Source organism: Rosa chinensis, chromosome 4 (genome assembly GCF_002994745.2).
Source record: "Rosa chinensis cultivar Old Blush chromosome 4, RchiOBHm-V2, whole genome shotgun sequence".
Taxonomy (NCBI): Eukaryota; Viridiplantae; Streptophyta; class Magnoliopsida; order Rosales; family Rosaceae; genus Rosa; species Rosa chinensis.
In genome coordinates this window covers 1,577,395-1,605,192 of record NC_037091.1, presented here as the reverse complement: position 1 = coordinate 1,605,192, position 27,798 = coordinate 1,577,395, and the positions used below count along the sequence as shown (strand labels likewise).

Here is a 27,798-nt window from a genome sequence, read left to right as displayed (position 1 = left end):
AAGTAGGTAATGTAGGCATCATGTTTATGCATGTATGCACGCCTTATTATTGTTGGTTTGGCTCATTCCAAAATCCATACACCAACCTTTGTTTCATCTTATTAAGCAAAAGATGGCAGGTAAAGTGAAAGAGGAGGTACCAAATTGTTATTTGTATTGAAGGACAGTTCAATTTTAGTCTTGATCACCCTGAACAAAAGTTTTAGGATTCGTCACGTTGTTATGTAGGAACCTCTATCCAGTTCACCAATGGAGATGTCATGTAAAAAGTATGGAAATTACATGTATAAATCGCTTTCGAACACAGTTAATTTTAACCATCACCTTATTACATGAATACTGACGAACAAGTATTAAATGTAAAAAGTATAATAATGAGCTTCTATGTTTTTAAGTTTATTCCGACTTTCTCTGCAGTTGAGATGATCGCAGACATCTAACACGGGATCTGCATAAAATATTTCTCTTTATTTCCAGACTTTAACGGATTTATCATGACTGGCTGAAGCGACCATCCTTGTAACTGGTGACTGTGCCAAAGCTGATATTACAGAGTCATGAGCAGCAACCGTCATACACTTGTTCACAGCCATGTTCCAGAGCTCCATTGACTGCAAGCATGAAGAAAAAACAGCATCAACAAGTTGGTCTGGAATTCTGGATGATTGAAAGAGATAGACGATCCCTCCACAAATGTATAGGGAACAGCATAGGTAGTTTCCATTTTATTTTACATAATTTGGATAAATAAATCACATTCAATTTGTTTAATTTCCGTATGATATCATGATGCAATTAAACAGTGGCCAGATGATATTCTAAGAATGTAAGATATCTCAAACCTAGACAAAATTAGCAAGCAAATCAAATTTCATTCACGTCACCAAAACAAAGCAGAACTCACCTCACTACTAGAAATTTCCCCATTCCATACTGATCTGAATTAGTCCCCTTTGTCCCAATACACACTGATAAGAATGGCTACTGAGATTACCCACTGTGCAGCCACTAATGAGGAATCAGTCCCCTCTATTGCAGGTGCTATTGGGGCATTACATACTAATAATTTAACAGTGTCATCCCTCTAACCAAAGCAAAATTACATCTCAATCAGTGCCAAAGCAACTGATCCAAACATCAGTGGCTTAGGAATTCCACTGATATCAGTGGCAAAATCATTAAGCTGGATTAAAAAAATATGTGCCAAATACTAGCAAATACTAGTATTTGGCACCTTTACATTTCATGTGCCGTATACTATATTCAAAAATGCATCATACAACAACTTCACCAACTAAAATTTCCCAATACATCCAGAAATAGAAAAATTTCTTCTCCACAATTGCAACCCTTCTTTGATATGGACAAACTCTTTCAAAGCAAATGGCAACGTGCTCACAGTACCTGAAGTTCAAGAAAAGAAGAATTAAATTTTGCACTGTGAAGTATTATCTAGCAACCTATGCATTCAATTATGTAAGATATCCAAACATGACATTTACAAAATAATGTGTAGATTAAAGCACCTCATCCACAATACCATTCCGCAAATCTTCAAGCATCATACCATGTAACCTGACCAAAACTGGAGGCCTATGCAGATGCAGATGCAGTTGCACATACATCTCCTTCACCTGTTTTCAAAACCCACAATGGCCGAGACACATCAGAAACAAATTAATTTCAATCTCGTAAAAGAAATATATCAACGATTATTTGAAGACATTATCAAGAAAACCAAAAATCATAACAGGACATCAAAAAGTTAGTGTTAAAACATTTCAAGTCTCATACATATATTCTCTACAAACATTCCAATACTGCACATGATGCTTATTCAAACAAATGCCAAACACAAAATATAAACCACAAAATAAAATACAAACAAGAATGGCTTCCATGTCTCACCGTAATGATTTGCTAGAGTGGCCAAAGATATTTACTGCACCCAGGCCTGGTAGCCTCCGATGACCTCTTGGAGTAGCTTGGATGGAAAACACAAGAATGGAACATGTTTCCACTAGAACTGAGCTCGTGAATGCACTTCCCAGAGGATAATGACCACACTCTGACAGAATCTTGACTGACTGAAGCCAAATAATCTCCATTTGTATCCCAACAAAAAGAGTGCACCCCTGTGGAGTGGCCCTGTAAAGTTCAAAATATTTGTGTTGTCTGATTAGTAACAACTTATGACAGTATAACACACTTTTTGCAGGTAAACAGATCAATGAAACCGTTAAGAATTTAGTGAAATAAAGAGCAGCTAATCATACCTGCAGTGAATGTGTCTGCCCATCACTCTCAGAATCGAATATTAACACAACATTCCCAGATGCCACAGCCATAAATTGTCCAATTCTTGGCTGGAACCTCACCTGTGAAGAACCTCCCTGCATCATTAAATGACTGAGATTTAGTAACAAAAAGAGAATTACTTGCAACTTTCAAAGAATTAAAGTAGAGCCAAGAATTTAACCTTAGAAACATGAATGCACGAATACTGATTAATATTCCAAAAGCGAATCTCATTGTTCGGGTCACATGAGCAGAAAAGGTCAGTCTTCTTAGGGCGGAAATCAAGTGACATGACATGCGAGGTATGTCCTTTATATGTCTGTAAACAATTTGGCTGCAATAATGAACTCAAACACTTCAGAAATCAAAGAAAATAATTTTCATCCAAGGTGCATGGACAATATATTTCAGTCACAATCCAGGGTTTCAATTGTGAAAAGAAATGACGAACCATGTAGAGCAACAAAAAATTATTCATGGTAAAATTGACGACATTAGAAAGCAATGGAAGCATAGAATTTACTTCAGCAGCATCCCAAAGTCACACAGTTGTGTCAAATGAAGAAGTTGCCAACTGAGTTGAATATGGTCTGAATCGAACATCAGTAATTATCAGGTTGTGATCCTCGGGTGTGCTTTCAGTCTGTAGTGTTTCCATATTCCAAATAACAACCTACTAACATCGAACAAAAAAGAAAAAATAGAAGATAAGAATCTAAATCATTCTTTTTCTTATTACTAAAGAAGTTTTTGATTAGTATAATTTCTAGTTGTTTCAGTCAACTGAAGTCAATAGTATACAGAGTCTTATGGAATATTGGTTAACCATTTTTTGTCATCTGATTGCTGCCTTGGGAAAAGATAATTTAGATTATTATTTCTGTTTGTCTAAATACTATCAACCTCTAGCCAGCTCAGTACAATTATTAGATTAGAAGTAGTTAAACCAATTTCACAAATAAATAATTTCATTATAACAAAACTATACATACCTTCTTGTCATGTCCTGCACTGGCTAATAATTTCCCATCTGAAGAGAAGTGACAGCAGACAACTTTGCTACTACTTTTACATATTGAACCGACTTCATTGAAGGATGGAGTTGACGGTTGGGAATTAGATGAAGGACCAACTGTATTTCCTGTACCAGTACTGTTAGCAGCTCCAGAGGATGAAGGCCCTTTCCTTTTGCGGTTATTCTTGAGTGATAAAAAATCATTAGTCATTACTATATCTTATATTAGTTGAGGGTGTTTGTGTGTATAGACTTGCTAGAATATAATCAGCTTCATGTATAAACTCAGACAATATATATATTCAACACATGACCTCTATCAATTTTCTTTTTTGTTTCTTTCTTTCTTGAGAAGACCTTTAATAATTTTTTAAGTTCTAGCAATAAGGCAAATAAAAGAATTATTATTCAGCACAAGGAAGTATAACCTGCTGTACTTTCTGAGGCTGCAAAGGATCCTGTTGTTGAGAAGAAGAGTGCTGCCACTGTGGCATGTTTATCTGGTTGAAACACAACAAGAGTTGAGAGAAACATCAGGACTATGTTCAAAGGATTTTTAATGGGTTAATTGTCATCAGGTTCCTTATCAGTGTTAGTGTTTGGTTCCAGCTTAGTAGTCAAATTCAAGCCCATTACATATTAGGGTACACTATTACATTAACACAAATAGTGCACTTCTATCTTCTCAAAAGAGAACAAGTCTGAGAAAATTTCCTAGCAGATTGTATCTTTCTAAGGCTCATTTTGATGGATCAGCCCTACATTGATTGCAAAGGAAATTATAAGCGAGCAAGTCTTGAACCCCCGTCTTCTCTTTCCTATTTCTATCAAGCTTCTACTCCAAACTAGGTTTGGCTAACCTTTGTAAAGCCCAGATATTAAATCATTAATCAACATTATGACAAGTGACAACTAGCATTTCAACCTGCTTTGTATCACAGCTCAAGTCAATATACACCCATTTTCTAGGTTACCCCGCCTTCACCTAATCTCAATATTGTTCCAGTCCTCTCAACAAGAAAAGGAATTTCCATACATCTCTCTCTGGCATACAGTATTTACTATGGAACCAAATTTTGTAGAAAGTTTACTCACGCTCAACTATTGACTGCTTGTGTTGGATGACAGCATTCATCTTTTGTTGACACTACAAAGTACAAACAAAAGATTATTAGTTCATTCCATCTAGATATATATGCCTTACATAGGATTTAGCCAGATTAGATTCGTATATGAAAGAGGCCCAAAATATCAGTAGTTGCATAAGTCATGAACTGCATTGAAGGCAAGAGAAGAGGGCATGAATATTCTACAGATATTGAGATTAATCTGACAGAAGGAGAATACTCATGACATCTTACCTGCGAAGTTGTTTGCATAGGAGAATCTAGATATCCATCGTTTGTGATAGGTTGGCTAATGGAATATAAGTTAGCCACATATGGCCAATTGGCGTTGGACTGCGGGGACAGCGCCAATAGAATCTCTCATCTATGAAAAACCCCTTGATAGAAATATCAGCTCGATGGTCCATAAAAAAAGTGGAAATTATCCCAACAGAACAAAAAGCCACTCCTATGTTCTCCCAATTCAATTTGCTAGGGATTTCAAAAGAAATTGCACAGGCACTCGACAGGCCGTATTCATAAGCAGCAACCTCCTTCGAAAAATGGAACCACTTCGGAACCTCACAACCGAGTAATCCAAGCTTAAACGGGGAGTTGTTCTGCAATAAAAATGTCAACTATTGTCAATACTGCACGTATTCTCTCAGCAATAGGCGGGTCGCACCCCATATTAATAAGGTGTATGCATCATGAAGTACTGAAATTACATAAACCAAAACGAGAGAGAGAATAAACAAACCTGATTATTCAGCAAAATATTTTCCATCATGTCATAGCACAGACTGTAACTAAATCTATGGCAATTCCACAAGAGCATCTCTAGCATATTCAAAGACTTGGGCAATATAAAAAATCCCTCCAGTGATTTGCAATCCCTTGCATTTACCTCGAGTATATTTGGTGGAAGCTCTGGAATTTCTAGAAGTCTCTTGCAACAATACAAGTCAATCCTTGGCAAGTTGACAAATTTGCAAAGTGCAGGAACACTAACAAAATTGTTACTTGAGAGATCAAGTTCAGTTAATGTTTCCAAGCAATCAAGACTCACAATGAAATCAGCAGTTGATAAATTACATCCATTGATTCTGAGTACACGGAGCTTGGGAAGCACTAGTGAACCACTGTCATGATCATGTGAAATGCTTGCTTTTGTTGGTAATGTAACAAGCTTTGTGCATCCACTCACATTTAGAGTCTCTAGATTTTGCAACCCATAAATGCTGAATGGTAGATATTTCAAGCTAGTGCAACCACTAAGATACAAAACACGGAGAGATTTCAAGCTAATTTCGGTTGGCAACTTAACAAGGTTAGAGCAGCCTCCAAGATCTAAGGTCACAAGCTTATCTAGGGATCCAACAGACTGATGAACCTCAACTAAACTTTCACAACCAACTAAATTCAGCTCTTCTAAGTTGGGGATTCTGGTGAAGTTTGGGAGTTCTCTTAGGGATTTACAACCTTCTAAACTCATAGATGTTAGAATTGGAAAATTCTGTACGGCAAGGAAAAAAGAAAAGATCAACCAACCTAAAGCACTAGTAATTTACAACATATTATTTATATATACATATATATATATATATATAATTATTTAAAAAAAAACACACACACAAACAATTTCCTTAAAACAAAAATAGATTATTAGATTAAAGTACCTTAAGTCCCTCCCATAACCGTATGATGCGAGGGCTATCAGGAATTTTGAGCGCAACAAGTTTTCTTGGATGAAAATTTGAAGGAAATGACTGCATTGAAAATCTAGACCAATCAAGCCACCTCAACTCGTTGGATAGATAGTCAATGTCTCCAGAATACTCTACAGGATAGTTGCTAACCAAGTATTTGAGATTTTTCATCTTAGAAAAGCTTTTAGCATTCAAACATATCCTTTTTCTTTCCTGCCCCTCTACTTGGATGCCTTCTATTTTCTTTGTTCCCTGCAAAATGAAAGAAAGCAGTTATTAACATATGTAGCAATTAGGAAAGCACAAGCTAGTACATAAGCGTACTGTCTTTCAAAATTTCCTAGCTTCGATCAAGATTTCAATAAGAAATATTACTTATTGGATAAGATACTTACTGTATTATCTGTTAAAACATGGTCGATATCGTCATAGTTCCACAATCTACTGCTTTCACCGAGCTCACCCTTTTGACGCACTATTTCTTTACCCATTTCTTCTATCAAGTCATGCATCCAGATCACACGTCCGACCATTGTTATTAGGGCCTTTTCTTCGAGTAGTTCAATACCAATCACTGGATTGCGGTCGCAAGCTACTAGTATTGGTAGCACGTGCTCTACATACTCACCTTTAAAGAAGCAAGCGAGGTCAAGAAAATTTTTTTTTTACATACTCTTCTTCCAAAGCATCAAAACTGATTTTGAGAATGTCTTGAATATTCTTGTGAGGAACTCTTTTGTAACTATCCAATGCATCGTCCCACTGCTCTTTCCTTATACCACATAGATGACGGCCCACAACTATCAAAGCTAATGGGAGGCCTTGGGCATAGCGTACTGCATGCCCGCTTTGCAAGTTTCATGAAATCCTCTGGAGGTCCATTGCACTTGAATGCATTCCAACTAAACAACTCCAAAGCTTCAGCATCCTTTAACATCTTGACCTCGTATATCGACTGAACTTGATGAGCTGTTAACAGATGTTTGTCTCTTGTTGTTATGATAATTCTACTGCTCGGCCCAAAACAATCAGAGAATGGAGCTAAGTTTTCTAATTGATTCGAATCACTCACATCATCAAGGATTAAGAGAACTCTTAGATGTCGCAGCCTTGTCTTTATAAAACTGACTCCTTGATCAACACTACTCACCTTCAAAGTTGGGTCCCTTAGAATATCAGACAAAAGTGTCTGTTGCAGTTGGGCACTTGGGCTAGGCATTGGTGGTCGATTGAACTTGAATTTGAACTTGATTTTGATCTGACATCTGCCAAGAAACAGCTACCTTCAAACCTAGGGCGAATTGAATTAAACACATCTTTGGCAATTGTGGTCTTTCCTATTCCACCAGGCCCCCATATGCCTAGCATGTTATTTTCCTCAACATCTAAAAGTCTGTTGACATCTTGTCTACAAGATTCTATTCCAATTGGGTTTGCAGCTACTTGCAACACACATGAAGGGTTTACTATTCGGGCGGACAAGTCCCCAACAATCTCCTTGATAAATTCAGCTTCGGACCTATGACTGAGGGATCCACTTCATAGAAAACCGGTATGACCTCTTGTCTTTTTGATTTTCTGCATTCAAGTATCTTGACCAGTTCATCTAAGCACCACCTTGAGGCAGCATAAGTTCGAGAGAAGACGATGATTGAAACTCTGGACTCCTCAATTGCTTTGACAAGTGCCGCTGATATTTTTTCTCCTCTTATGAGCCCATCATCTCTGAAGGTCTTGATTCCCCTCTGACACAAAGCGGTATACAAATGGTCCGTAAAATTAAAGCGTGTATCCTCGCCTCGAAAACTCAGGAAGACCTCGTATCTGTAATGCTTTTGGTCAGTTGAAGAACTGGCATTCGTCAGAGAAGCCATATTTTACACATCTGTCTGTAGAATGTTGCCTTCCTAGAGTGCTTTTGTATTGTACATCTGAGATCTCAACTTTCAAGTAGGTAGTTTCTGAGTGCCTGCTGCAATGTGAATGAGGCGAGGCGCACTTGCCAAGTTGCCAGGCAGCTTCTTCTTTCACTTCTACGTTTTGACTTGCATTTGGAACTCTGTTTTTTCTTTTTCTTTTCTCAGAGGCGATGACTAAGAAGACTTGGATAATCATTACTTTGATGCTTTGATGGAACAAGGAAATTATCTGGTGTTGATTAAAAAAAAAAGAAAATTTATTTTAAAAATGTAGTTACTATACTCCGAATCATATGGCATCTTCTGACGGACGACCCTTTTTTCCTCTTTCTTTTTCTTTATTCGGAGATGATGACTTGGGACTTTCTTCTTATATTTAAGCAAAAGATGGCAGGTAAAGTGGAAGAGGAGGTACCAAATTGTTATTTGTATTGAAGGACATGCAGTTCAATTTTAGTCTTGATCACCCTGAACAAAAGTTTTCGGATTCGTCGCGTTGTTATGTAGGAACCTCTATCCAGTTCACCTAAAGCAGCATTACAACTCTCTTCCTAATCACGCTTCTCAAATGGAGATGTCATGTAAAAAGTATGGAAATTACATGTATAAATCGCTTTTGAACACAGTTAATTTTAACCATAAACTTATTACATGAATACCGACGAACAAGTATTAAATGGAAAAAGAATAATAATAATGAGCTTCTATGTTTTGAAGTTTATTCCGACTTTCTCTGCAGTTGAAATGATCGCAGACATCTAACACGGGATCTACACTGCACAAAATATTTCTCTTTATTTCCAGATTTTGACGGATTTATCATGACTGGCTGAAGCGACCATCCTTGTAACTGGTGACTGTGCCAAAGCTGATATTACACAGTCATGAGCAGCAACCGTCATACACTTGTTCTCAGCCATGTTCCAGAGCTCCATTGACTGCAAGCATAAAGAAAAAACAGCATCAACAAGTTGGTCTGGATGATTGAGAGAGATGATCCCCCCACAAATGTATACGGAACAGCATAGGTAGTTTCCACTTTATTTTACATAATTTGGATAAATAAATCACATTCGATTTGTTTAATTTCTGTATGATCTCTTGACGCAATTAAACAGTGGCCAGATGATATCCTAAGAATGTAAGATATCTCAAACCTAGACAAAATTAGTGAGCAAATCAAATTTCATTCACATCACCAAAACAAAGCAGAACTCACCTGGTAGCCTCCGATGACCAAGAGAGTGGAGTAGCTTGGATGGAAAACACAAGAATGGAACATGTTTCCACTAGAACTGAGATCGTGAATGCACTTCCCAGAGGATAATGACCACACTCTAACAGACTCTTGACTGACTGAAGCCAAATAATCTCCATTTGTATCCCAACAAAGAGAGTGCACCTCCGTGGAGTGGCCCTGTAAAGTTCAAAATATTGTGTTGTCTGATTAGTAACTTATGACAGTATAACACACTTTTTGCATGTAAACAGATCAATGAAACCGCTAAGAATTTAGTGAAATAAAGAGCAGCTAATCATACCTGCAGTGAATGTGTCTGCCTATCACTCTCAGCATCGAATATTGACACAACATTCCCAGATGCTGCAGCCATAAATTGTCCAATTCTTGGCTGGAACCTCACCTGTGAAGAACCTCCCTGCATCATTAAATTACTGAGATTTAGTAACAAAAAGAAACCAGAATTACTTGCAACTTTCAAAGAAAAGTAGAGCCCAGAATTTGACCTTAGAAACACGAATGCACGAATACTGATTAATATTCCAAAAGCGAATCTCATTGTTCGTGTCACATGAGCAGAAAAGGTCAGTCTTCTTAGGGTGGAAATCAAGTGACCTTACATGCGAGGTATGTCCTTTATATGTCTGTAAACAAAAGTTTGGCTGCAATAATGAACTCAAACACTTCAGAAATCAAAGAAAATAATATTCAGCCAAGGTGAACAATATATTTCAGTCACAATCCCGGTTTTCAATTGTGAAAAGAAATGAAGAACCATGTGGAGCAACAAAAAATTATTCATGGTAAAATTAACAACATTAGAAAGTAATGGAAGCATAGAATTTACTTCAGCAGCATCCCAAAGTCGCACAGTTGTGTCAAATGAAGAAGTTGCCAACTGAGTTGAATTTGGTCTAAATCGAACATCAGTAATTATCAGGCTGTGATCCTCGGGTGTGCTTTCAGTCTGTAGTGTTTCCATATTCCAAACAACAACCTACTAACATTGAAAAAAAAAAAAAGAAGATCAGAGTCTAAATCATTCTATTTCTTATTACTAAAGAAGTTTTTGATTAGTATAATTTCTAGTTGTTTCAGTCACGAAGTCAATAGTATGCAGAGTCTGTTATGGAATATTTGTTAACCATTTTTTGTCATCTGATTGTTGCCTTTGGAAAAGATAATTTAGATTATTATTTCTGTTTGTCGAAATAATATTAACCTCTAGCCAGCTTGTAACAATTATTAGATTAGAAGTAGTTAAACCAATTTCACAAATAAATAATTTCATTATAACAAAACTATACCTTCTTGTCATGTCCAGCACTAGCCAATAATTTTCCATCTGAAGAGAAGTGACAGCAGACAACTTTGCTATTACTTTTACATATTGAACTGACTTCATTGAAGGAAAAATCTGAGATGAAAGGAAAAGAGTCATTGCTGCACGCATTTGGATTAATTAACACTGCTTAAAGCATGAAGTCATATATTACTCTTTGAAGCTTCTGTGGAATGTGCAGGGTTCCGGTTCAATGTACCAAACAAATCCCTTCCATCTCCATCATCATGTGACAAAAAGGATTCCACATTGTCTTCTAGGGAACCAACATCTCCAAATTGGTCAATGTCTTCCTGCAATTGAAAATTTAGTCAAAAGGATTTTCCAGAGTGAATTGGAGAAACCTATTTCACAGTGGTAAGTACAAATATCTGAAAATATGCTAAAGCAGCCATACTACATAAACCAAGTAGAAGACAGACTTGAGCCATTAAACTGAGAATCCCAATTTGACACAATGTTATAGTAGAGGTATACATGAAGGAAAAAAATGGATATGCAGGGTAATCTGGACATCAACCTTTGTAGTGAAACACAGGATAAAGCGTTTTAAGAAATGTCATTTAAAATCTCAGATAAGAATAAATTCCTGCTAATAACTCCCTACACTAAACAGTTTTACCAATTTGACACCCAGCATAACATGGGCCCCAAATAAACATACCCAAATAATTGGACTATGTTTCTTTACCATCATTCATACATGTTTCAATCAATATATTATTGTAAAGGTATGAAATTAAGTGTTAATTTCTTGTATTAAACAATTATCTAAGGCAAAGAGTAGTGCTTGTTGGATCTAAACTGGAAAGTAACATGTGTGGTGTCATGAATATCCAGATTATCCTTCCAGCTGTAGATCATGAAAGTTACATCTATTAAATTTTATTTACCAGCTGATTTGTGGATGATGCAAGGCCACCTGTTCCATCCGTGCCATACATCATCAAACTTTTCGGAACGTTGCTAGCATTCGGAAAATTTCCAGCCATAGCAATTCCGTCTCCAGGGGTATGAGTGGATGGAGTTGATGGTTGGGAATTAGATGAAGGACCAACTGTATTTCCTGTACCGGTACTGTTAGCAGCTCCAGAGGATGAAGGCCCTTTCCTTTTGCGGTTATTCTTGAGTGATAAAAAAAACCATTAGTCATTACTTTATCCTATATTAGTTGAGGGCATTTTTGTGTGTAGACTTGCTAGAATATAATGAGGTTCATGTATAAACTCAGAGTCTCAGACAATATATATATTCAACACATGACCTATCAATTTTTTTTTCTTTTCTTTCTTGAGAAGACCTTTAATAATTCTTTAAGTTCTAGCAATAAGGCATATAAAAGAATTATTATTCAAGAAAAGGAAGTATAACCTGCTGTACTTGCTGAGGCTGCAAAGGATCCTGTTGTTGAGAAGAAGAGTGTTGCATCTGTGGCATGTTTATCTGGTTGAAACACAACAAGAGTTCAGAGAAACATCACCACTATGTTCAAAGGATATTTAATGGGTTATTTGTCATCAGGTTCCATATAAGTGTTAGTGTTTGGTTCCAGCTTAGTAGTCAAATTCAAGCCGTTACATATTAGGGTACTATTACATAAACATAAATAGTGCACTTCTATCTTCTCAAAGAGAACAAGTCTGAGAAAATTTCCTAGCAGATTTTATCTTTCTACGGCTCATTTTGATGGATCAGCCCTAGATTGATGCCAAAGGAAATTATAAGCGAGCAAGTCTTGAATCCCCCGTCTTCTCGTTCCTGTATCTCTCAAGCCTCTACTCCAAACTCCACTTAGGTTTCACTAACCTTTGTAAAGTCCACATATTAAATCATAAATCAACAATATGACAACTAGCATTTCAACCTGCTTTTTATCACAGCTCAAGTCTATATACACCCATTTTGTAGGTTACCCTGTCCTTAAAACCTAATCTCAATATTGTTCCAGTCCTCTCAACAAGAAAAAGAATTTCCACACATCTCTCTCTGGCACACAGTATTTAGTTATTTACTATGGACCCAAATTTTGTAGAGAGTTTACTCATGCTCAATTATTGACTGCTTGTGTTGGATGACAGCATTCATCTTTTGTTGACACTACAAACAAAAGATTATAAGTTCATTCTATCTAGATATGCCTTACATAGGATTTAGCCAGATTAGATTCGTATATAAAAAAGGCCCAAAATATCAGTAGTTGCATAAGTCATGAACTGCATTGACGGCAAGAGAAGAGGGCATGAAGATTCTACTGAGATTGAGATTAATCCGACAGAAGGAGAATACTCTTAAACTTTTCAGGTGAATTATGGGATGACATCTTACCTGCGAAGTTGTTTGCATAGGAGAACCTAGAGATCCATTGTTTGTGATGGATTGGCCATCTTTAGAATTTAAATTTCCCCTGGGCAATCCCCTCATATCTCCATAGCCAGGCATGCTACCAACATTGCCTTGTGTCTGAACCTGTGCTAAAAGCTGTTGTTGTTGCTGTGAGAGGATCTGAAACTGTGTTGCACCTTGCAAGAAAGGTTTTTGAACTTGTGCACCTAACCCTGGCCGCATTTGGTCGATGCCCTGTATATATCAGCAGATATCTCAGTTTTAAATCAGTCCTGACTCATATTTATGGCATGAATCCCTAGGACACAAGATGCAGAATCAAACTCACTGTTAAGGGCCATCCCTTTAATGGAAGACCACCGACTCCTGGGTTCAAACCTGTATTCAAAGGAAAGAAAAGAATAAAAGAAAAAGTTATTTCAATCAAAATGAGAAAATTAAGAAATACAGTCAATTGTGACATGAAACAACACAAAGATATGACTTCTTTAACATATCTAGAAGCATGTTGCATGTTAACTCAATTTCACATAAGATAAATGAACGTTGTCTAGTTCAGAGTAGATACTTGGGGACCAAGACATGCCAAATAAGAGCCTGGCCTACTATTTACTGCTGGTACCACAGCATCGAGACATAAATATGAGGGATTGTCAGCTAGTAAGTCACCTGGATCTCTAGGAAAATTCATCTACATTTTCCACAAGTCTCTAAGACTTGTTCTAATTACTTTTGTTATAAAAGAAAGGCTGACTATACACAGAATGATCAGTTGAGCAATATAGTCGTACTTGAAAGTATTCTCTTCTTGGTTAGAAGAGAAGTTATGGAATCACAAGACTAATCCCATAGCAGTAAAACCTGGGCCGTTTTAATCCAAAATGAAGTCTCCATGTTATAATAGTTAATGTAGAGTTTTATTAAGATCATCTATTTTAGTAATGTACTCTTAAGAGTCTTAATTCCTAGTGTAAGTCTAACTACATTTAGTACTCCAAGGGTCTCTTTATTTAACGCCTCTTTAATACTTCTTTTGGCGTTTTATGAGTCAAAGGGAGATGTATCTGAAGCCTATAAATAAGACTACATCTTTTAGACTAAACTAGAGTGGAATAGACAAAAATTAAGTTATCTTAAAGGTAATCTGAAATTACAGTAGCAATAAACCTTCTCTTTCTTGAAAAACTATTCTAAATGTAAATCTTCTTATCTTCTAAGCCTAACCATACTGACACCCTCCCTTGATTTGTCCTACATCACATCTACCTCACATGAAATGGAAAATGGTGTTAGGAATGATGAGGAAAGAACCAAACAAAGTAAGAAAGTGAGATAAGCAAACAAAAAGAGTCTAAAATGTCTGTAGTTCTTCATCTCCTACCGTGTATACTATGAAATGTTATAGCTCTTCTCAAAATTCTGAGATTCTTTTAAGGATCCAGCAAATCATACCTGCATTTCCTATTCCTGGTTTTGGCTGCATCATTCCTTGTGCATAAATTGAAGAATCCACAGGCAAAGATCTCTGAGAGGCAACCATGTTAACTTCACTCTTTATGTCCTGTAGACAAAGAGAGAAAGCTTTATAATACAAAAAAGGAAAGAAAGGAACAAAAGCAGTACACATGATGTTGAATGAGTAGTTACAGCGGTCTGTTGACTTCGAGCTTGGATTTGTTGTAATGCCGCATTAACACTACCAGGGTTCCCTTGAACCAACTGACTGTTTTAGCAAATGAAACCAAGAAAAGAAATAAGCTAATGAAAAAAACTATCAGAAAACTGTCCACAAATAAGATCTTCAAGTTGTTACCCAGGATGGTTTGTTGTTGATTTCAGCAGGGCCACTCTAGCATCGAGGAGTGGTTGGGATGTCTCTGAATCTATTTGATTGGGGTGTTTCATACGTTCCTCATACATTTTTGCAGCCAATGCACTAGTAGTAGATTGCCCAAGCATTCCTTCAGAACTTAGTGAATTTAGTGGACCACCAAGGGGAGGATTAGTAGGATTTCTTTGCAACTGAGCTTGGCGCATAAGTTGCAACTGCTGCATTTGCAGCTGTTGTTGCTCTTTTGTTTTAATTTGTTGTGCCTGCACATCAACACCATATGAGCGGATAAAAAAGGTCAAGAGAAAGCTCAACATTAGCAGCACAACAATTAACCTAGCGGCCACATCTATACCATCGAATCTAAAAAGTCACCTCGATATAAACTGCCGCAGACTCGGAATGTTTATCATTTGTCCTCGCAATAAAAATGTCCCAGAAGACAGACCACCATTCAAAAAGAAACCCTCCAGGTGCATCAATGGCTGCACATTATACATAACAATTAAACTCTCTACTCCTAGCATTGCATTTCAATAACCGAAACTGAGCAGAATAGAGAATAGGACCATTCGCACTGATTGGATTACATTACCAAAGTAAACTAGAACCATAAACGAGAAGTAAAGATGGAATCTTTCAGCTATAGATTAGCATATTCATTACCTACTGGATCGGGCGCAACCTTCCCTTCCGTCATGAAAGACTTAGCAGTGGCATGCAATTCTTTCTTCATCAGATAATCGTAAATGTACACATCAAGCCTATAAAAGATATCAAATTTATCAAATTCAGCAAAAACCAACACCATAAACCTAACTTAAAAGCATCTAAACACAGTGAAGTAGGTACATCTTATCTGCTTCCCAATTACTCTGGGCCATTTCTTGAGGTCAAATACAAGCCAAACTGCCCGGAATCAAGAAATCCAAGACTATCATCAGAAAGATAAAGAATTGAAATTTGGTTGTTGAAATGAATTGAATTGGCGATTCGATGAATTCGAAGTGGATTGCATTGATCGAAACAAACCTGGGGAAGAGGAAATTGATGGATCAGAGGCTACAGGAAGGACGATCGTCGTCGTGGATGAAGCATTTGCTGCCGGAATTGTTTTTGGTGGCCCAAAATTGCAAGTGTTGAGGAATTGGGAATTGGGAATTGGGAATTGAGATGAGGTGAGGTGGGGTTAGTGAATTGTGATGACTACTACTAAGTCCATGGAGTTCCAAAACATTCCCATGTTTTAGGGAGTGAGTGAAGTGAGCAGGGGCAATTTGAACATCAACCGAAGCTCAGCTTCGCTATAGCTCCGAACCTTAGCCGAGCTTCGCTAGCTCCGAACCTCAGCCTTGGAGCCTTTGACCCAGGGCACCTCTGGCTTCGGGAGTTTTTTTTATTTTTATTTTTTTAATTATTAAAAAATGTAAACTTATTTGTAATCCAGTGAAGATTATACAAAATGACTTACCTCTCTGGCTGATAAAATAATTATCTTCTAAGAAAAATCAACATTTCTGAAAAACAATAAAGTGCATCCAACACTATCTATATTACCCATGCCACCATCCCGCATGCACCTCCGCCAGCAGTAGCATCATCGCCACCCACCTCACGCTAGCTAGTCGCACCGTCCTTCCTCATATTCGAACCAAACCAACCAAAGCTTATCAGTTTCAACAATTTCGATCTAAACCTAGTGGATCTCAGCAATGCCACCATACGGTAATCACCATCTACGACCTCTGATCCGACGACACTGCCTCGAAATTCCCGCCCTGCCTTCCAGCCATCTACCTGCCGCTTTTCTTTGCCATTAAATTCTCCAAGCGTCCTGAACAACAACACCATCACCCCGCTGCCTTCCTTTGCCATTAAATTCTCCAAGCGCCCTGGACAACAATACCTTCAACCTGCAGACTTCACTCCGACTGGACCAAGGGAGTTTTTAAATATGTTTACTAGCCAAATATGTGTGTATCCCCATTATCCCCATGGTTTAATATTCAAGTCGAAATAGGAAAATACTTACATCCAAACCAGTATGTATGTGAGTATCTGAACTCTCTCTTAATTATTTGCATAGCAACGTAAATCTATAATTTAACCGTTCAAATATTAAATCAACCTGTAAAGATCATGGCTGCAAAAAATGAATGCAAACAAAAATCGTTTACTTATTCGATTGCATTAAAAAATGAACAGTTATTGTGAAGTTAGCAGTCTAATGATCAATCATCCATTTATTTAATACAATCAAGATTGTGAAGTTCATGATTCATAAGTTCGAATCTCATTAGCATATCGGATCAGTGAGGTCAAAATAACAATAACGAAAAAAAATTATTGATAAAAAAATATATATATTTTTCAAAATATCTTTGAAATCTGTAATTTAGAAATGGCACAAGTTAAAGTTTTTGCTGCAAGCACATCCTAATTTTGGAATTTCTCATGTTTACCGCTAAGCTATAGGTTAGCACATACACTCGTTATCCCTATTGGCATTGGCTTTTTTTTTAATCAACGGAGGTCAGCCATTTATTAAAAGAAAAGAAAATTACACAGTACAAAGCTCAGCTGCAATCGCAGCTTGTAAAAATTATGGGACTGAAAAATAAAAAGCATTCTGCCAAAGGGAATGGGCATGATTAGCCAACAAATGTGCTACTCCATTACCTTGGCGACCTACGTGTAGCACCTACACAACATTCTGTGCTTCCAACAGAGCCACTACATCTTCATATATTCTGCCCAGTAAAGATAGAATAGCAGTGTCATGCAATGAAAGTTGACGCGAACCTCCATAGCATCGGTTTCCAATATAACTTGACCAAAATCGTGCTCCCCCACAAACACTAGCGCAGCTTTACAGGCCAAGATTTCAGCATGCTCCGGAGAAATCAAACCACTCAAGGGCCAAGCACCTCCCCCTAACATCATCCCAGACTCATTTCTGATCACAAAACCCAAACCACCTTTCCTAGTAGCATGATGGAAGGCACCATCCACATTGATCTTAACCAGCCCCACTGGAGGAGCTCTCCACACAGCTGGGCATGTAGTTTTGGGCTAGGAAGGCTTCAAATTATGAAACCTAAACTCCTGCAGCCTGGAAACAATCCCCAAACAAATCCCTAGCCTCACACCTCTTTTAGTTCCAAACTCGATCATTTCTTTCCTTCCAAATCCCCCATAGATAGAACAAGAGTTCACCAAACTGAGATAACGACAAGTCCATAGCACACCGATTCAACCAGCTAAGGACATCCCCCAACATATTGTGAGGGTTATAACATACCTGGTGAAGCAAGGCATTCTTGTGCAACACCATCCTTGTAAAGGGACAGTCCCTGCATAAATGAAGAGTCGTCTCATTGTAAGTCTCACATAAGACACACACCTGCGAGTCCAAGACCACTAGTTTCGAAGCCAAACTATCCAGTGAAGGGAGCATATCCAAACACGCCCTCCAGACATGGATTTTGGCCTTATTAGGAATGACCACTTTCCACAATTTTTTCCAAAAAACCGGACCCACTGGGAGTTGCAGTGGATGATAGTAGGAAGACTTCGAGAAAGCAAACCTGTAGGCCGTCTTAACTGAGAAGTTTCCATCCTTCGAAAGCTTCCATCAAAGCCGATCATTCACTGCTCTCCTACTCAAGGGAATGGCAGTAATGACAGCTGCTTCTTCCACTGTGAACACCTCCTGTAACAAGGGTAAGTTCCATGAACCTACCAGTTGCACTCATAAGTTCATTCACCTTTCGACACTCAATCCCAGCCAACCCCGAATAGATAGGTCGCCCAGAAGGTAATGCCACCGCCCAATTATCAGAAAAAATACTAATATTCTCTCTGGTACCTACCTGCCAATAACAACTTTCTTTAAGCATTTCCCGAGTTGAGAAAATGCTTCTCCACGAATATGAGGGAGATGCATGAGGAATGGCCTCTCAAAAAGAAGTATCCGGAAAATATATTGCTTTATAAATCCTTGCAACAAGCGAAGAAGGGCTATTCAAGATCCTCCAAGCTTGTTTGGCAAGCATGGCAGAGTTAAAATTGGATAGACTACGAAAGCCTAACCCGCCATCTTCTTTCAGATTGCAAAGAGCATTCCAATTCTTCCAATGTATTTTCCTTTTATCTAAGGTACTCCCCCACCAAAACCTTGCATACTACTGTTCCAGATCTTCACAAAAACTATTAGTAAGTTGAAAGACACTCATCGCATAATTAGGTAACGCTTGAGCCACCACCCTGATCAGAATATCTTTTCCTGCTCCACTCAACAACTTGCCTTGCCAAGAAGTTAATTTTTTTGACAATCTCTCCTTGATGTTCTGGAAAGTAGCAGTTTTCTTTCGACCTACATAAGTGGGTAGGCCTAAATATTTTGTGTGTGAATCCACAACCTCCACTCCCAAAAATCCAGAGATGTCAGCCTGTACCTCAACTGGTACATTTTTGCTAAACACCACCGAACTCTTAGCAAAGTTAACCACCTGGCCTGAAGCTCTCCCATAAATATCTAGGACTTCCTGTATATCTAGGACTTCCTGTATGGCACCACAGGATTCCAAAGAAGCTTTTGCATATAGCATGCTATCATTCACAAATAATAAAGGATTTACTGAAGGTGCATTAGCACAGACCACAATACCTGGTAGAAAGCTTGCAGCCAACTTCTACTGTAGTAAAGCTGAAAAGCCTTCCGCTCCCAGGAGGAAAAGATAAGGTGACAATGGATCACCTTGTCTTATTCCCCGACTAGGAGTAACTAATCCATGTGGTTTACCTCTGATCAAGAAAGAATACCGCACCGTGCTCATGCATTGCATAACCATAGAAACCCAACTTCTTGCAAAACCAAAACGAATCATCACCCTTTCTAGGAAAAACCATTTCATCCTGTCGTAGGCCTTACTTAAATCCAGTTTCAAAGCAATGAATCCATCATCTCCATCCCGCTTATTATGCACGAAATGTGCAATCTCATTTGCCACTAATATATTATCAGTAATTAGCCTACCTGGGACAAAGGCACTTTGAAAAGGGGAAATCACCTCTGGTAAAATTAGCTTCAGTCTGTTAGCAATAACCTTAGCACAAATCTTGTAAATCACATTATAGAGGGCAATGGGTCTCAAATCTGACATGTTCTCTGGATTACTCACTTTCAGAATAAGGCAAATATGAGTGAAATTGACTTGCTTCAACAACTGATCTGTTTGAAGAAAACTATGAACTGCGGCAAAAATATCATCTCCAATATGGTCCCAATAGTGCTGGAAGAAAAGATGAGGCATCCCATCAGGACCTGGGGATTTAGTAGGATACATTTGAAAAAGAGCAAAGCGCACCTCCTCCTTGGTATACGTTTTACAAAGCTGATCATTCATCTCTTGAGTAACACAAGAAGCAATAGCCTCCAGGGTTAAATTCAGAGCATCAAAATCTATTTCAAAGGCTTTAAACATTTGAGAAAAATAGGCAGTGATCACATTCTCAATCCCGTTATCATCCTCCTGCCATTGCCCCGCTTCATCAAACAAACCTTGCAAAGAGTTCTTACGCTTCCTATTCTCTGTTTTACGGTGAAAGAAACAGGTGTTTCGATCTCCTTCCTTGAGCCATGTAATTTTCGAGCGCTGCTTCCAAAACAATTCCTCCTGAAACAACAAGTCCTGAAGCTTATCTGTCAGCTCCTTCTTCTCATCTTGTACAATCCCTGATGGGAATACATTTAGTAGCTCTTCCAACCTAGCACAGATGCCCAACATCTGTAGTTGCCTACCCTTGAAGACCTCCTTTTTCCATTTGGTTAGGTGAATTCTAGTATGCATAATTTTCTTCATAATACAAAACATAGGAGTGCCCACAACATCTGTACTCCAGGCTTCCTTCACAATTCCATCGCAGTCAGGATGCTGCAACCAAAACGCTTCAAACTTGAAGCGGTGAGACCTAGTTCATGTGGCCATCAGAGCAGTAGTACTCGCTCGTAGTAAAACCGGGACGTGGTCAGAATCAGACGGCGCCAGATGCATAACCCTAGCATGGTGAAAAATGTCAATCCATGAAGGGGTGCATACGGCTCGGTCCAGTCGCAACAAAATATCAGAATTCCACCACGTGGCCATGGATCCCTGAAACCCTAGATCCAGTAATTCACAGTACCCTAGCGCCTCCCGGAATCCACGCATCTGCCTCTCCTGTCGCACCGGTTCGGCTATCTTCTCCCGGCTATTCAGAATCTCGTTAAAACCCCCTATCACCACCCAAGGCAAAGTATCAAGATCGGAGAGATCACGCAGCAATTGCCATGACCTATCTCTCTCCCCAGTACGAGCAAAGCCATAAAAGCCAGTCAGACGCCATGACGGCAACCCAGCCTCCGCCGCTACCACTGCATCTATTGATGCGCCGATTTGGTCCCGATTTGAATCTTCACATCATCACTCCAGAAAAGCCCTAAACCCCCAGCCTGACCAGCGCTCAACACCTCCTCTGCATGAGCGAACCCTAATGCTTGACGTAGACATTCGAAATCATCTTTTCTGCTAATCTTCGTTTCACATAAGAATACAATCTGTGGACAATTCTGAGAATACAAATCCTTCAGCGCTCTCGTCGTTGCATCATTGCAGATCCCTCTGCAATTCCAGCTAAGTATATCCAAATCCATGGACGCTCAAATTGTCTTTCTTGCTCAAGAAAGTAAACCTAGCGTAGGAGCGGTTAGGTCAAAAAAATTTTTGGATATTAATATCTGTTAGAATGTACCTATTGGCATTGGCTTTGTATTTAAACAAAACTAAATATATTTATTCAATCAAATTCCATTTCAAATGTAAAAAAAAAAAAGTCTACACTAATGTAAAAACAGGCCTGAATCATGCTATAGATACATTTGATGTTTTATACTTTGATCAGTTTATGTGGTGCGTGATTTGTACTGTTTTAATAGGTTGGTTATGAAACACAAGTAGTCCAAATAAGGTGCATTCTTGGCTGCCACTAATGACCAATCCGGCCTACTTCTCCATGTTTACCAATTGCCGATGAGAATAGGTCATGAACCTGGTAGGTCGTTCATTGCGCCCAAAAGAGGTGTTGGGATTTATATAGAAATAATGGCGTACGTGGCTTTCTCAAAACTCGGGGATAAATTATCCATCCGGGATAGTGGTGATGGCTATATATGTTGTCTTTCAGTACCCTAGCTACTAAGGAAGAGAATTATAATCATGATGTTGAGTACTGTTGCAACCCCGTGGAACATAGCCGGCATCTCAACACTGTGAGGCCCTGATCGAATGTCCTCCTCCATGGCTCCATGTTTACATAAAATCTCACTATAATTCTAATTTGCATCTTCAACTTGGTTGTTTCATCAAACCCAAACCATCCCTTTCCAATTCTTAATCGACCGATCAACCCAAATGATCATCCCCGGCCTTCAATATAACAAGTTACCCAGATGAGAGAACAGTCTCAATGCCTTTGCTGCATGTGGAGAGAAGAGACCATGAAACCCTAGCAAGTCCTTTTACACACATAAGCTAGCCCTAATACGTGTATATATATGATATATAATGCAGGGCTGTTTGTGATCTCAGTTTAGAACTTAATTACGCTAAGTTGTGGTAATGGGAACTAAATTGTTGATAAGTGGGAGACTTATCAACTATTAAATGTGATCAATCTACTATGAAAATCACAAATATATAGATTTTATTTAATTCATTGAGAGAGAGAGAGAGATGAAGTTATTTCTGGTGCAAGATATATGAGAGGGTATAGTAAATGTTTGGTTGCAGCATTAATGGTACCGTAAGTAACCCATTGAATGAAATCACATTCACATTATTAGAAGCTAGCGAAGACCCAGAATAAGTGAACAACGTATCCCTGATCGAGTTTTCACTTTACAAATTTCCAGCTCGAACTTGGAAATTGTTGCTGCAATGAGTTGACCCTAGCTAGATCCTTATGTATCCTACAAGCGAAAAGTGTGGGGAAAGAAGAAGAGGCTAGCTGGGAGATAAGATTCAGGCATATAATTTATATATGCAGAGTCATCAAGAAACCCAAATCGAATGGACAAGAAGAAGAAGAGGGCCTCTATGTTTGAGTTGGAGGGTGAAGGACAGTTGGAGACATAAATAAATTTATTACCTGCTGCCCCAATGGCAGATGAGGTTCATTTACTCCATTCAAGCGTGACAGTTGGGTCAATATTATTGTACCTAGTAGTGGACCTCGATCTCCTTCAATTAATCCACTTTGAACCTATTAAATTAATCTAACCCGCCTCTCTTTCTCGTTTCACTATATAAACCCTAACCTCATTGCACTAGCTTCTGCACTGAAACTAGCTAGTGAGCTCTGCGCTGATAAGTAACAATGAGGGTCAACATTTCAGCTGGCTGTGTTGTGGTGGCTCTCCTGTGTGTGTTTCTTGTGAGCGATTCGGTTGTGGGTGATGAAGATCCTAAGGTTAAGGACGATAAACACTTGTTTTTTAAGCGCCCAGTCCCGCATTTTGTTAAAGGAGGAGGCCTCGGTGGAGGCATTGGTGGAGGAGGAGGTCTCGGTGGAGGCATTGGTGGAGGAGGAGGCCTCGGTGGAGGAGGTGGCCTAGGGCATGGGATTTATAGGAAGGGGTTTAGGCATGGAAAATTTCCTCGAGGTAAACTTGGCGGCGGTCTAGGAGGCGGAGGTGGGCTTGGCGGTGGCGCAGGAGGTGGGTTAGGGGGTGGTGGTGGTCTTGGGGGTGGTGCTGGAGGTGGGTTGGGAGGCGGTGGAGGTCTTGGTGGCGGTGCAGGAGGCGGTTTAGGCGGAGGAGCTGGAGGTGGTTTAGGCGGAGGTGCTGGTGGAGGTTTAGGTGGTGGAGGTGGACTTGGACATGGTGGGGGTCTTGGTGGCGGAGGTGGACTTGGCCACGGTGGGGGTCTAGGTGGCGGAGGTGGACTTGGACATGGTGGGGGTCTAGGTGGCGGAGGTGGACTTGGCCACGGTGGTGGTCTAGGTGGAGGAGGTGGACTTGGCCACGGTGGCGGTGCTGGAGCCGGTGGTGGGTTTGGTGGTGGAGCTGGAGGAGGTGGTGGCCTTGGCGGTGGAGCTGGAGGAGGTGGTGGACTTGGAGGTGGAGGTGGAGCGGGAGGTGGTGCAGGTGGAGGCTTTGGCGGTGGTGCAGGTGGCGGGGCTGGAGGAGGTGTTGGAGGTGGTGCTGGTGGAGGGGGTGGGTTTGGGGGTGGTGGAGGAGTTGGTGGTGGAGCCGGTGCTGGAGGAGGGTTTGGAGCTGGTGGTGGAGTAGGGGGCGGAGGAGGTGTTGGTGGCGGTGGAGGTGGGGGATTTGGTGGAGGTGGCGGAGGTGGTTTTGGTGCTGGTGCTGGTGGTGGGGCTGGCTTCGGTGGTGGAGCTGGATTCGGAGGTGGCGGCGGTCACTAGCTAATTAACTCGCGAGTTTCTGCTGCGACTGCTGATTAGCTACGTTAGCTACGTTCCTTATAAATGTTCCTTATTTTGGAGTTTTATTCTTCTTTCCTCTTTAGTACTGCAATTTCTAGTTCAATCTATGAATGTCCTCTTCAATCTTCATGCAAACGAAGAGAAAAGTGTATTCTTTGTGCATGGGAATCATTTTGTTATTTTACATATAATTTCCCCATTATCTAGCACTGTCAATTTATTAATTTTAAACTGAAGATAAGTGTTCATTACGGTGGTGTACCGTGTACGTACGTGATCAATTGCCAGACTTCCATTATCGTAACTAGCTAAGCATGTTTAGAATTCAGTTTGGTTTTGCTAAAAAGATGACGTTTATATATATGAGCGCATTAAAGGAATAAAACACTTAGGCCTCGTTTGGTTCACAAAATAATTGATCTCTTGTCTTTCCCATGGAGAAGGGAAATACTAAAGTTCCTGTCAGGTTTCATTTCATATGTTTGGTAAAGCAGGGAAAATATTCAGGAAGGGCAATGATATAGAGCCTCAATGAGGCCTAAAATTTATGGCATCAAATCTTAGGTGTCATGCCATATAAGCAAATACTAATTTTATTTTCAATTTCACATAATATATCTTGTCACATCATACTATTGCAACACCAACTTTATCCTTTTATATATATTTCTTTTTAGATGTTAGGGGTGAATGAATTACATTAATGAATTTAATTAGGCGACGAAAAAAAATCACCTATTAATTATGTATTAATTTAAGAGATATGTCTACAAATTCTTTAACCAATATTTTTCTTCATTTATTTAAATTCTTTCCTATAATTTTTCTTTCCAAATAGCATAAATATATTGAATTAGGTGTCAAGAAATAGGCAATAAGAGCATCTCCAACAGTGATAGCTATCTTGATAGCTAAAAGTAGCTAAAATTGGAATATAGCTAGTTGAATATTGAGTTATGCTCCAGCAAATACCTAAATCTCAAGTTAAATTTAACTTTTAGTTAAATTCTCTCTCCTCTCTAGCTAAATATAGCTAGGTCTTTTAGCGAAAGCTAAATTTAGCTTTTGTTTAGCTAGTCTGCTGGAGATCAAACTTAGTCTAAAACTAGTTAAATTTCAAATTTTTTTTGAAATAAGTATTCTGTTGGAGATGCTCTAACTTTTTTGATTAATTTCATCCAAAAAAATAGCATTAATAAATTGAATTTGGAAAATACATATGTCTAAATTAAGAGGTAAGAAAAAAAATTTCATGTTAGTAGCATTCATTAATTATCATCTACAATCTAAATATAAGGAAAATAAACAAACAGAAAATAATAAACTAAAATATAACGTTTAAACCCTAGCTACATAAAGAGAAAAGAATGAACATAAGAACATATATAATGATATAACTATGTATTTTTCACATTATATTTTCAAAATTTACAGAAACGCAACAAAGGTTGAACTCATATACATGTGTTATGCAAATCTATTGATCAAATGTATGTGCAAATCTATTGATTGAATTACATGAAATTTTTTCTATTCTTGACATTGTTATTTAAATCTAAGCATGAGTGTAAGAAAAGGAAAAAAAAGGCAAAATAATTTTTTCTTTTGGAAAAAAAAATCAAAATAACTTAGAGTCATTAGATTTTAGAAGGCTAAAATGGTATTTTTCTCAAGAATTACATGGCATGATTTGACAAATAGGTGATGTGTGTAGGTGACATGGCATGACACCTAATATTGAGGCCATAAATCTTAGGCCTCATTAAGGCCACAAATCATTTTCCATTCAGGAAAGGCCATTTGATTTCCTTTCCGGTGTTTGGTTGGTGCAGGAAAGGAAAATAAAAATATATCAATGTTTCAATAAGATCCTTGTATTTTAAAATAAAAACATCATAAAAATTCAAAAGTACACCAATTTTTTATGCAAGACAAGGTATTGTTGTCCAAAATTTTTGTAATAAATGCTGAGAAATGGGAAGGGAAAATCAATCTCATATGGGGTCTAAGTGGAATGATCCCCCCCCCCCCCCCTACATTCTTGACAGGGGAAAAATATTTCTGGAGTTTGTGGTTACCAAACAAAGGAAAGTAATGACTTTCCTTTCCTGAGTCATCAATTCTACGAACCAAACGAAACCTTAAATGAATTTAGCAAATTTTTATCCCATGTCAACAGTAACAACCTTAATCTTTTAGGTCATCATCTCAACGTGATCGAGTTGGTGGTGTACAAGAACTCAAAAAAAAAAAAAAAAAAAAAAAGAGCAAAATGTTTGAGTGTTAAAAATAGTATTGATACTCAAAATTGCCATCCATTATTAAAAATAAGAGAGCTGAGAATAATGTGGTTCATCTAATGTGGGATACACCGTACCTAATTGTTTTTCCTAGGTGTGAAAAGAAAATCGAGGCCCGGAATGGATCGAGGTGGTGTCTTCCAAATATCTTAAAGGAGATTTCTGCTTTTTTTCTGAAATTGGAATTTAATAAAGGGCCCTTTAATAAATCTTTCTTCTTCAGTCAGGAAAAATAAAGAGTACCTAGATGAATCCAAATGCTTCAGACAATATCTAGAACACCAAAGCTACATTGGAGGCTTGGAGAATGTTTTCTCTTTTAATACGTACTAAAACTTTAGCAAACAAAACACAATTAATTAACCACTAGCTTAGGCTATATTACCAACACTACCCACCATCGTCTACTACCTTATTAAGTGTATTTTATAATAAAATAAATTTGAAAGAGTTTAGTTAATTAAAAGGATTTTGTAATGATGACTTCTTCATTCTACGTTAATTAAATAGATTGAACCGCAATATATTTCAAAACATATAGCGGGTCTTATACTCCTACATATTCTGAGAAATCTCATGAGTATATGACCTACATATATATACAATAATATTACAGGCTAGGGTTGAATCAGATCCCACATATCGTGTATGTAATACTATATTGTCCACATGCATTACATCAAAAAAAACAAAAAAAATACTATATTGTCCACATGCATTACTTACTCATTTATGTTTCGAATTAGATTATATATATATATATATATATAGACACACACGTATATGTATTAGTGAATATTGTTTGGTCTATTTCCGCGTGCGTTAATTGAAAATAGAAGTATCTGATCCATGGATTTCTTTTCACGTATAAATAACTTTTTGGGAGAATAGTCACTTTGATCACTTAACAATGACTCATTCGACACTTTGGTCACTCAAGTTTCAAATATATCACTTTGGTCACTCAAGTATTACACTGTCATTCACAAAAGTCACCCAAGGGGCATTTTTCTCACAATAAAGTAACTTTTGTGAATGACAGTGTAATACTTGAGTGACCAAAGTGATATATTTGAAACTTGAGTGACCAAAGTATCGAATGAGTCATAGTTGAGTGACCATTTGTAGAATTCTCCCCAATTTTTTTTTATGGAAGTTAACTGGACAAATCGATCAGTCAGCTTACTCTCAAAACATTCCATCAAATATGAT

The 27,798-nt window shown here is 38.3% G+C and overlaps 5 protein-coding genes and 1 long non-coding RNA gene across 8 annotated transcripts; 1 reads left to right on the top strand and 5 right to left on the bottom strand.

Annotated features, from left to right (window-relative positions):
• Positions 1-261: 261 nt before the first annotated feature.
• On the bottom strand, positions 262-4,689 carry LOC112195740. The gene is made up of 11 exons (XR_002934751.2): positions 4,675-4,689; positions 4,409-4,460; positions 3,742-3,813; positions 3,291-3,497; positions 2,822-2,971; positions 2,480-2,632; positions 2,277-2,393; positions 1,909-2,148; positions 1,527-1,634; positions 905-1,404; positions 262-611 (listed from the first exon to the last, which is right to left on the bottom strand). It is a non-coding gene; the product is annotated as an uncharacterized LOC112195740 (long non-coding RNA).
• An 11-nt stretch (positions 4,690-4,700) lies between these two features.
• On the bottom strand, positions 4,701-5,914 carry LOC112197205 (disease resistance protein TAO1-like). Its single transcript, XM_024337807.2, has 2 exons — positions 5,180-5,914; positions 4,701-5,039 (listed from the first exon to the last, which is right to left on the bottom strand). The coding sequence occupies exons 1-2, from the start codon at positions 5,912-5,914 to the stop codon at positions 4,701-4,703; spliced, it is 1,074 nt and encodes a 357-aa protein (XP_024193575.2).
• Positions 5,915-7,594: 1,680 nt separating this feature from the next.
• LOC112197203 (disease resistance protein RUN1-like) lies at positions 7,595-8,002 on the bottom strand. The gene has a single exon (XM_024337806.1). It carries the CDS (start codon positions 8,000-8,002, stop codon positions 7,595-7,597), a length of 408 nt encoding a protein of 135 aa, XP_024193574.1.
• A 620-nt stretch (positions 8,003-8,622) lies between these two features.
• On the bottom strand, positions 8,623-16,072 carry LOC112198023 (transcriptional corepressor LEUNIG_HOMOLOG). Of its 2 annotated transcripts, none has more exons than XM_024339032.2 (18): positions 15,836-16,071; positions 15,656-15,712; positions 15,470-15,567; positions 15,179-15,288; positions 14,786-15,066; positions 14,620-14,695; positions 14,425-14,533; positions 13,301-13,350; positions 12,955-13,206; positions 12,001-12,072; positions 11,523-11,753; positions 10,784-10,922; positions 10,595-10,704; positions 10,135-10,284; positions 9,794-9,949; positions 9,589-9,705; positions 9,267-9,464; positions 8,623-8,985 (listed from the first exon to the last, which is right to left on the bottom strand). In XM_024339032.2, the coding sequence occupies exons 2-18, from the start codon at positions 15,685-15,687 to the stop codon at positions 8,842-8,844; spliced, it is 2,325 nt and encodes a 774-aa protein (XP_024194800.1). In that variant the 5' UTR covers positions 15,688-15,712; positions 15,836-16,071; the 3' UTR covers positions 8,623-8,841. The 2 variants fall into 2 exon arrangements, with proteins under 2 accessions (XP_024194800.1, XP_024194799.1); XM_024339031.2 differs by having other exon boundaries at positions 8,842-8,985; positions 15,656-15,737; positions 15,836-16,072.
• Positions 16,073-17,536: 1,464 nt separating this feature from the next.
• Positions 17,537-21,497, bottom strand: LOC112197202. The gene is made up of 7 exons (XM_024337805.1): positions 21,302-21,497; positions 20,824-21,257; positions 19,628-20,739; positions 19,225-19,414; positions 18,456-18,515; positions 18,105-18,156; positions 17,537-17,856 (listed from the first exon to the last, which is right to left on the bottom strand). Exons 1-7 carry the CDS (start codon positions 21,495-21,497, stop codon positions 17,537-17,539), a joined length of 2,364 nt encoding a protein of 787 aa, XP_024193573.1.
• Positions 21,498-23,128: 1,631 nt separating this feature from the next.
• LOC112197201 (glycine-rich cell wall structural protein) lies at positions 23,129-24,537 on the top strand. Of its 2 annotated transcripts, XM_040518918.1 has the most exons (2): positions 23,129-23,915; positions 23,946-24,537. In XM_040518918.1, exons 1-2 carry the CDS (start codon positions 23,219-23,221, stop codon positions 24,263-24,265), a joined length of 1,017 nt encoding a protein of 338 aa, XP_040374852.1. In that variant the 5' UTR covers positions 23,129-23,218; the 3' UTR covers positions 24,266-24,537. The 2 variants fall into 2 exon arrangements, with proteins under 2 accessions (XP_040374852.1, XP_024193572.1); XM_024337804.2 differs by having other exon boundaries at positions 23,129-24,537.
• Positions 24,538-27,798: the final 3,261 nt, after the last annotated feature.

Bases quoted from the DNA above. Each gene is read 5' to 3' on its own strand.
- LOC112198023 (XM_024339031.2), bottom strand. From the start codon at position 15,687: ATGGCCCAGAGTAATTGGGAAGCAGATAAGAT. The intron at 15,067-15,178 runs GTGACTTTTTAG...GTTGATGTGCAG, and splicing joins CTGCGGCAGTTTATATCGAG to GCACAACAAATTAAAACAAA. The intron at 10,285-10,594 runs GTATAGTTTTGT...CAATGTTAGTAG, and splicing joins GTGCTGGACATGACAAGAAG to GTTGTTGTTTGGAATATGGA.
- LOC112197202 (XM_024337805.1), bottom strand. From the start codon at position 21,497: ATGGATTTGGATATACTTAGCTGGAATTGCAGAGGGATCTGCAATGAT. The intron at 21,258-21,301 runs GTCAGGCTGGGG...GATGATGTGAAG, and splicing joins AGAGGAGGTGTTGAGCGCTG to ATTCAAATCGGGACCAAATC. The intron at 19,415-19,627 runs GTATTCTTTCTT...TGTGAATGATAG, and splicing joins CAATGCATGAGCACGGTGCG to CATGCTATATGCAAAAGCTT.
- LOC112197201 (XM_024337804.2), top strand. From the start codon at position 23,219: ATGAGGGTCAACATTTCAGCTGGCTGTGTTGTGGTGGCTCTCCTGTGT.
- LOC112197205 (XM_024337807.2), bottom strand. From the start codon at position 5,914: ATGAGTTTAGAAGGTTGTAAATCCCTAAGAGAACTCCCAAACTTCACC. The intron at 5,040-5,179 runs GTTTGTTTATTC...TTTTTATTGCAG, and splicing joins ATATTTTGCTGAATAATCAG to AACAACTCCCCGTTTAAGCT.
- LOC112197203 (XM_024337806.1), bottom strand. From the start codon at position 8,002: ATGGCTTCTCTGACGAATGCCAGTTCTTCAACTGACCAAAAGCATTAC.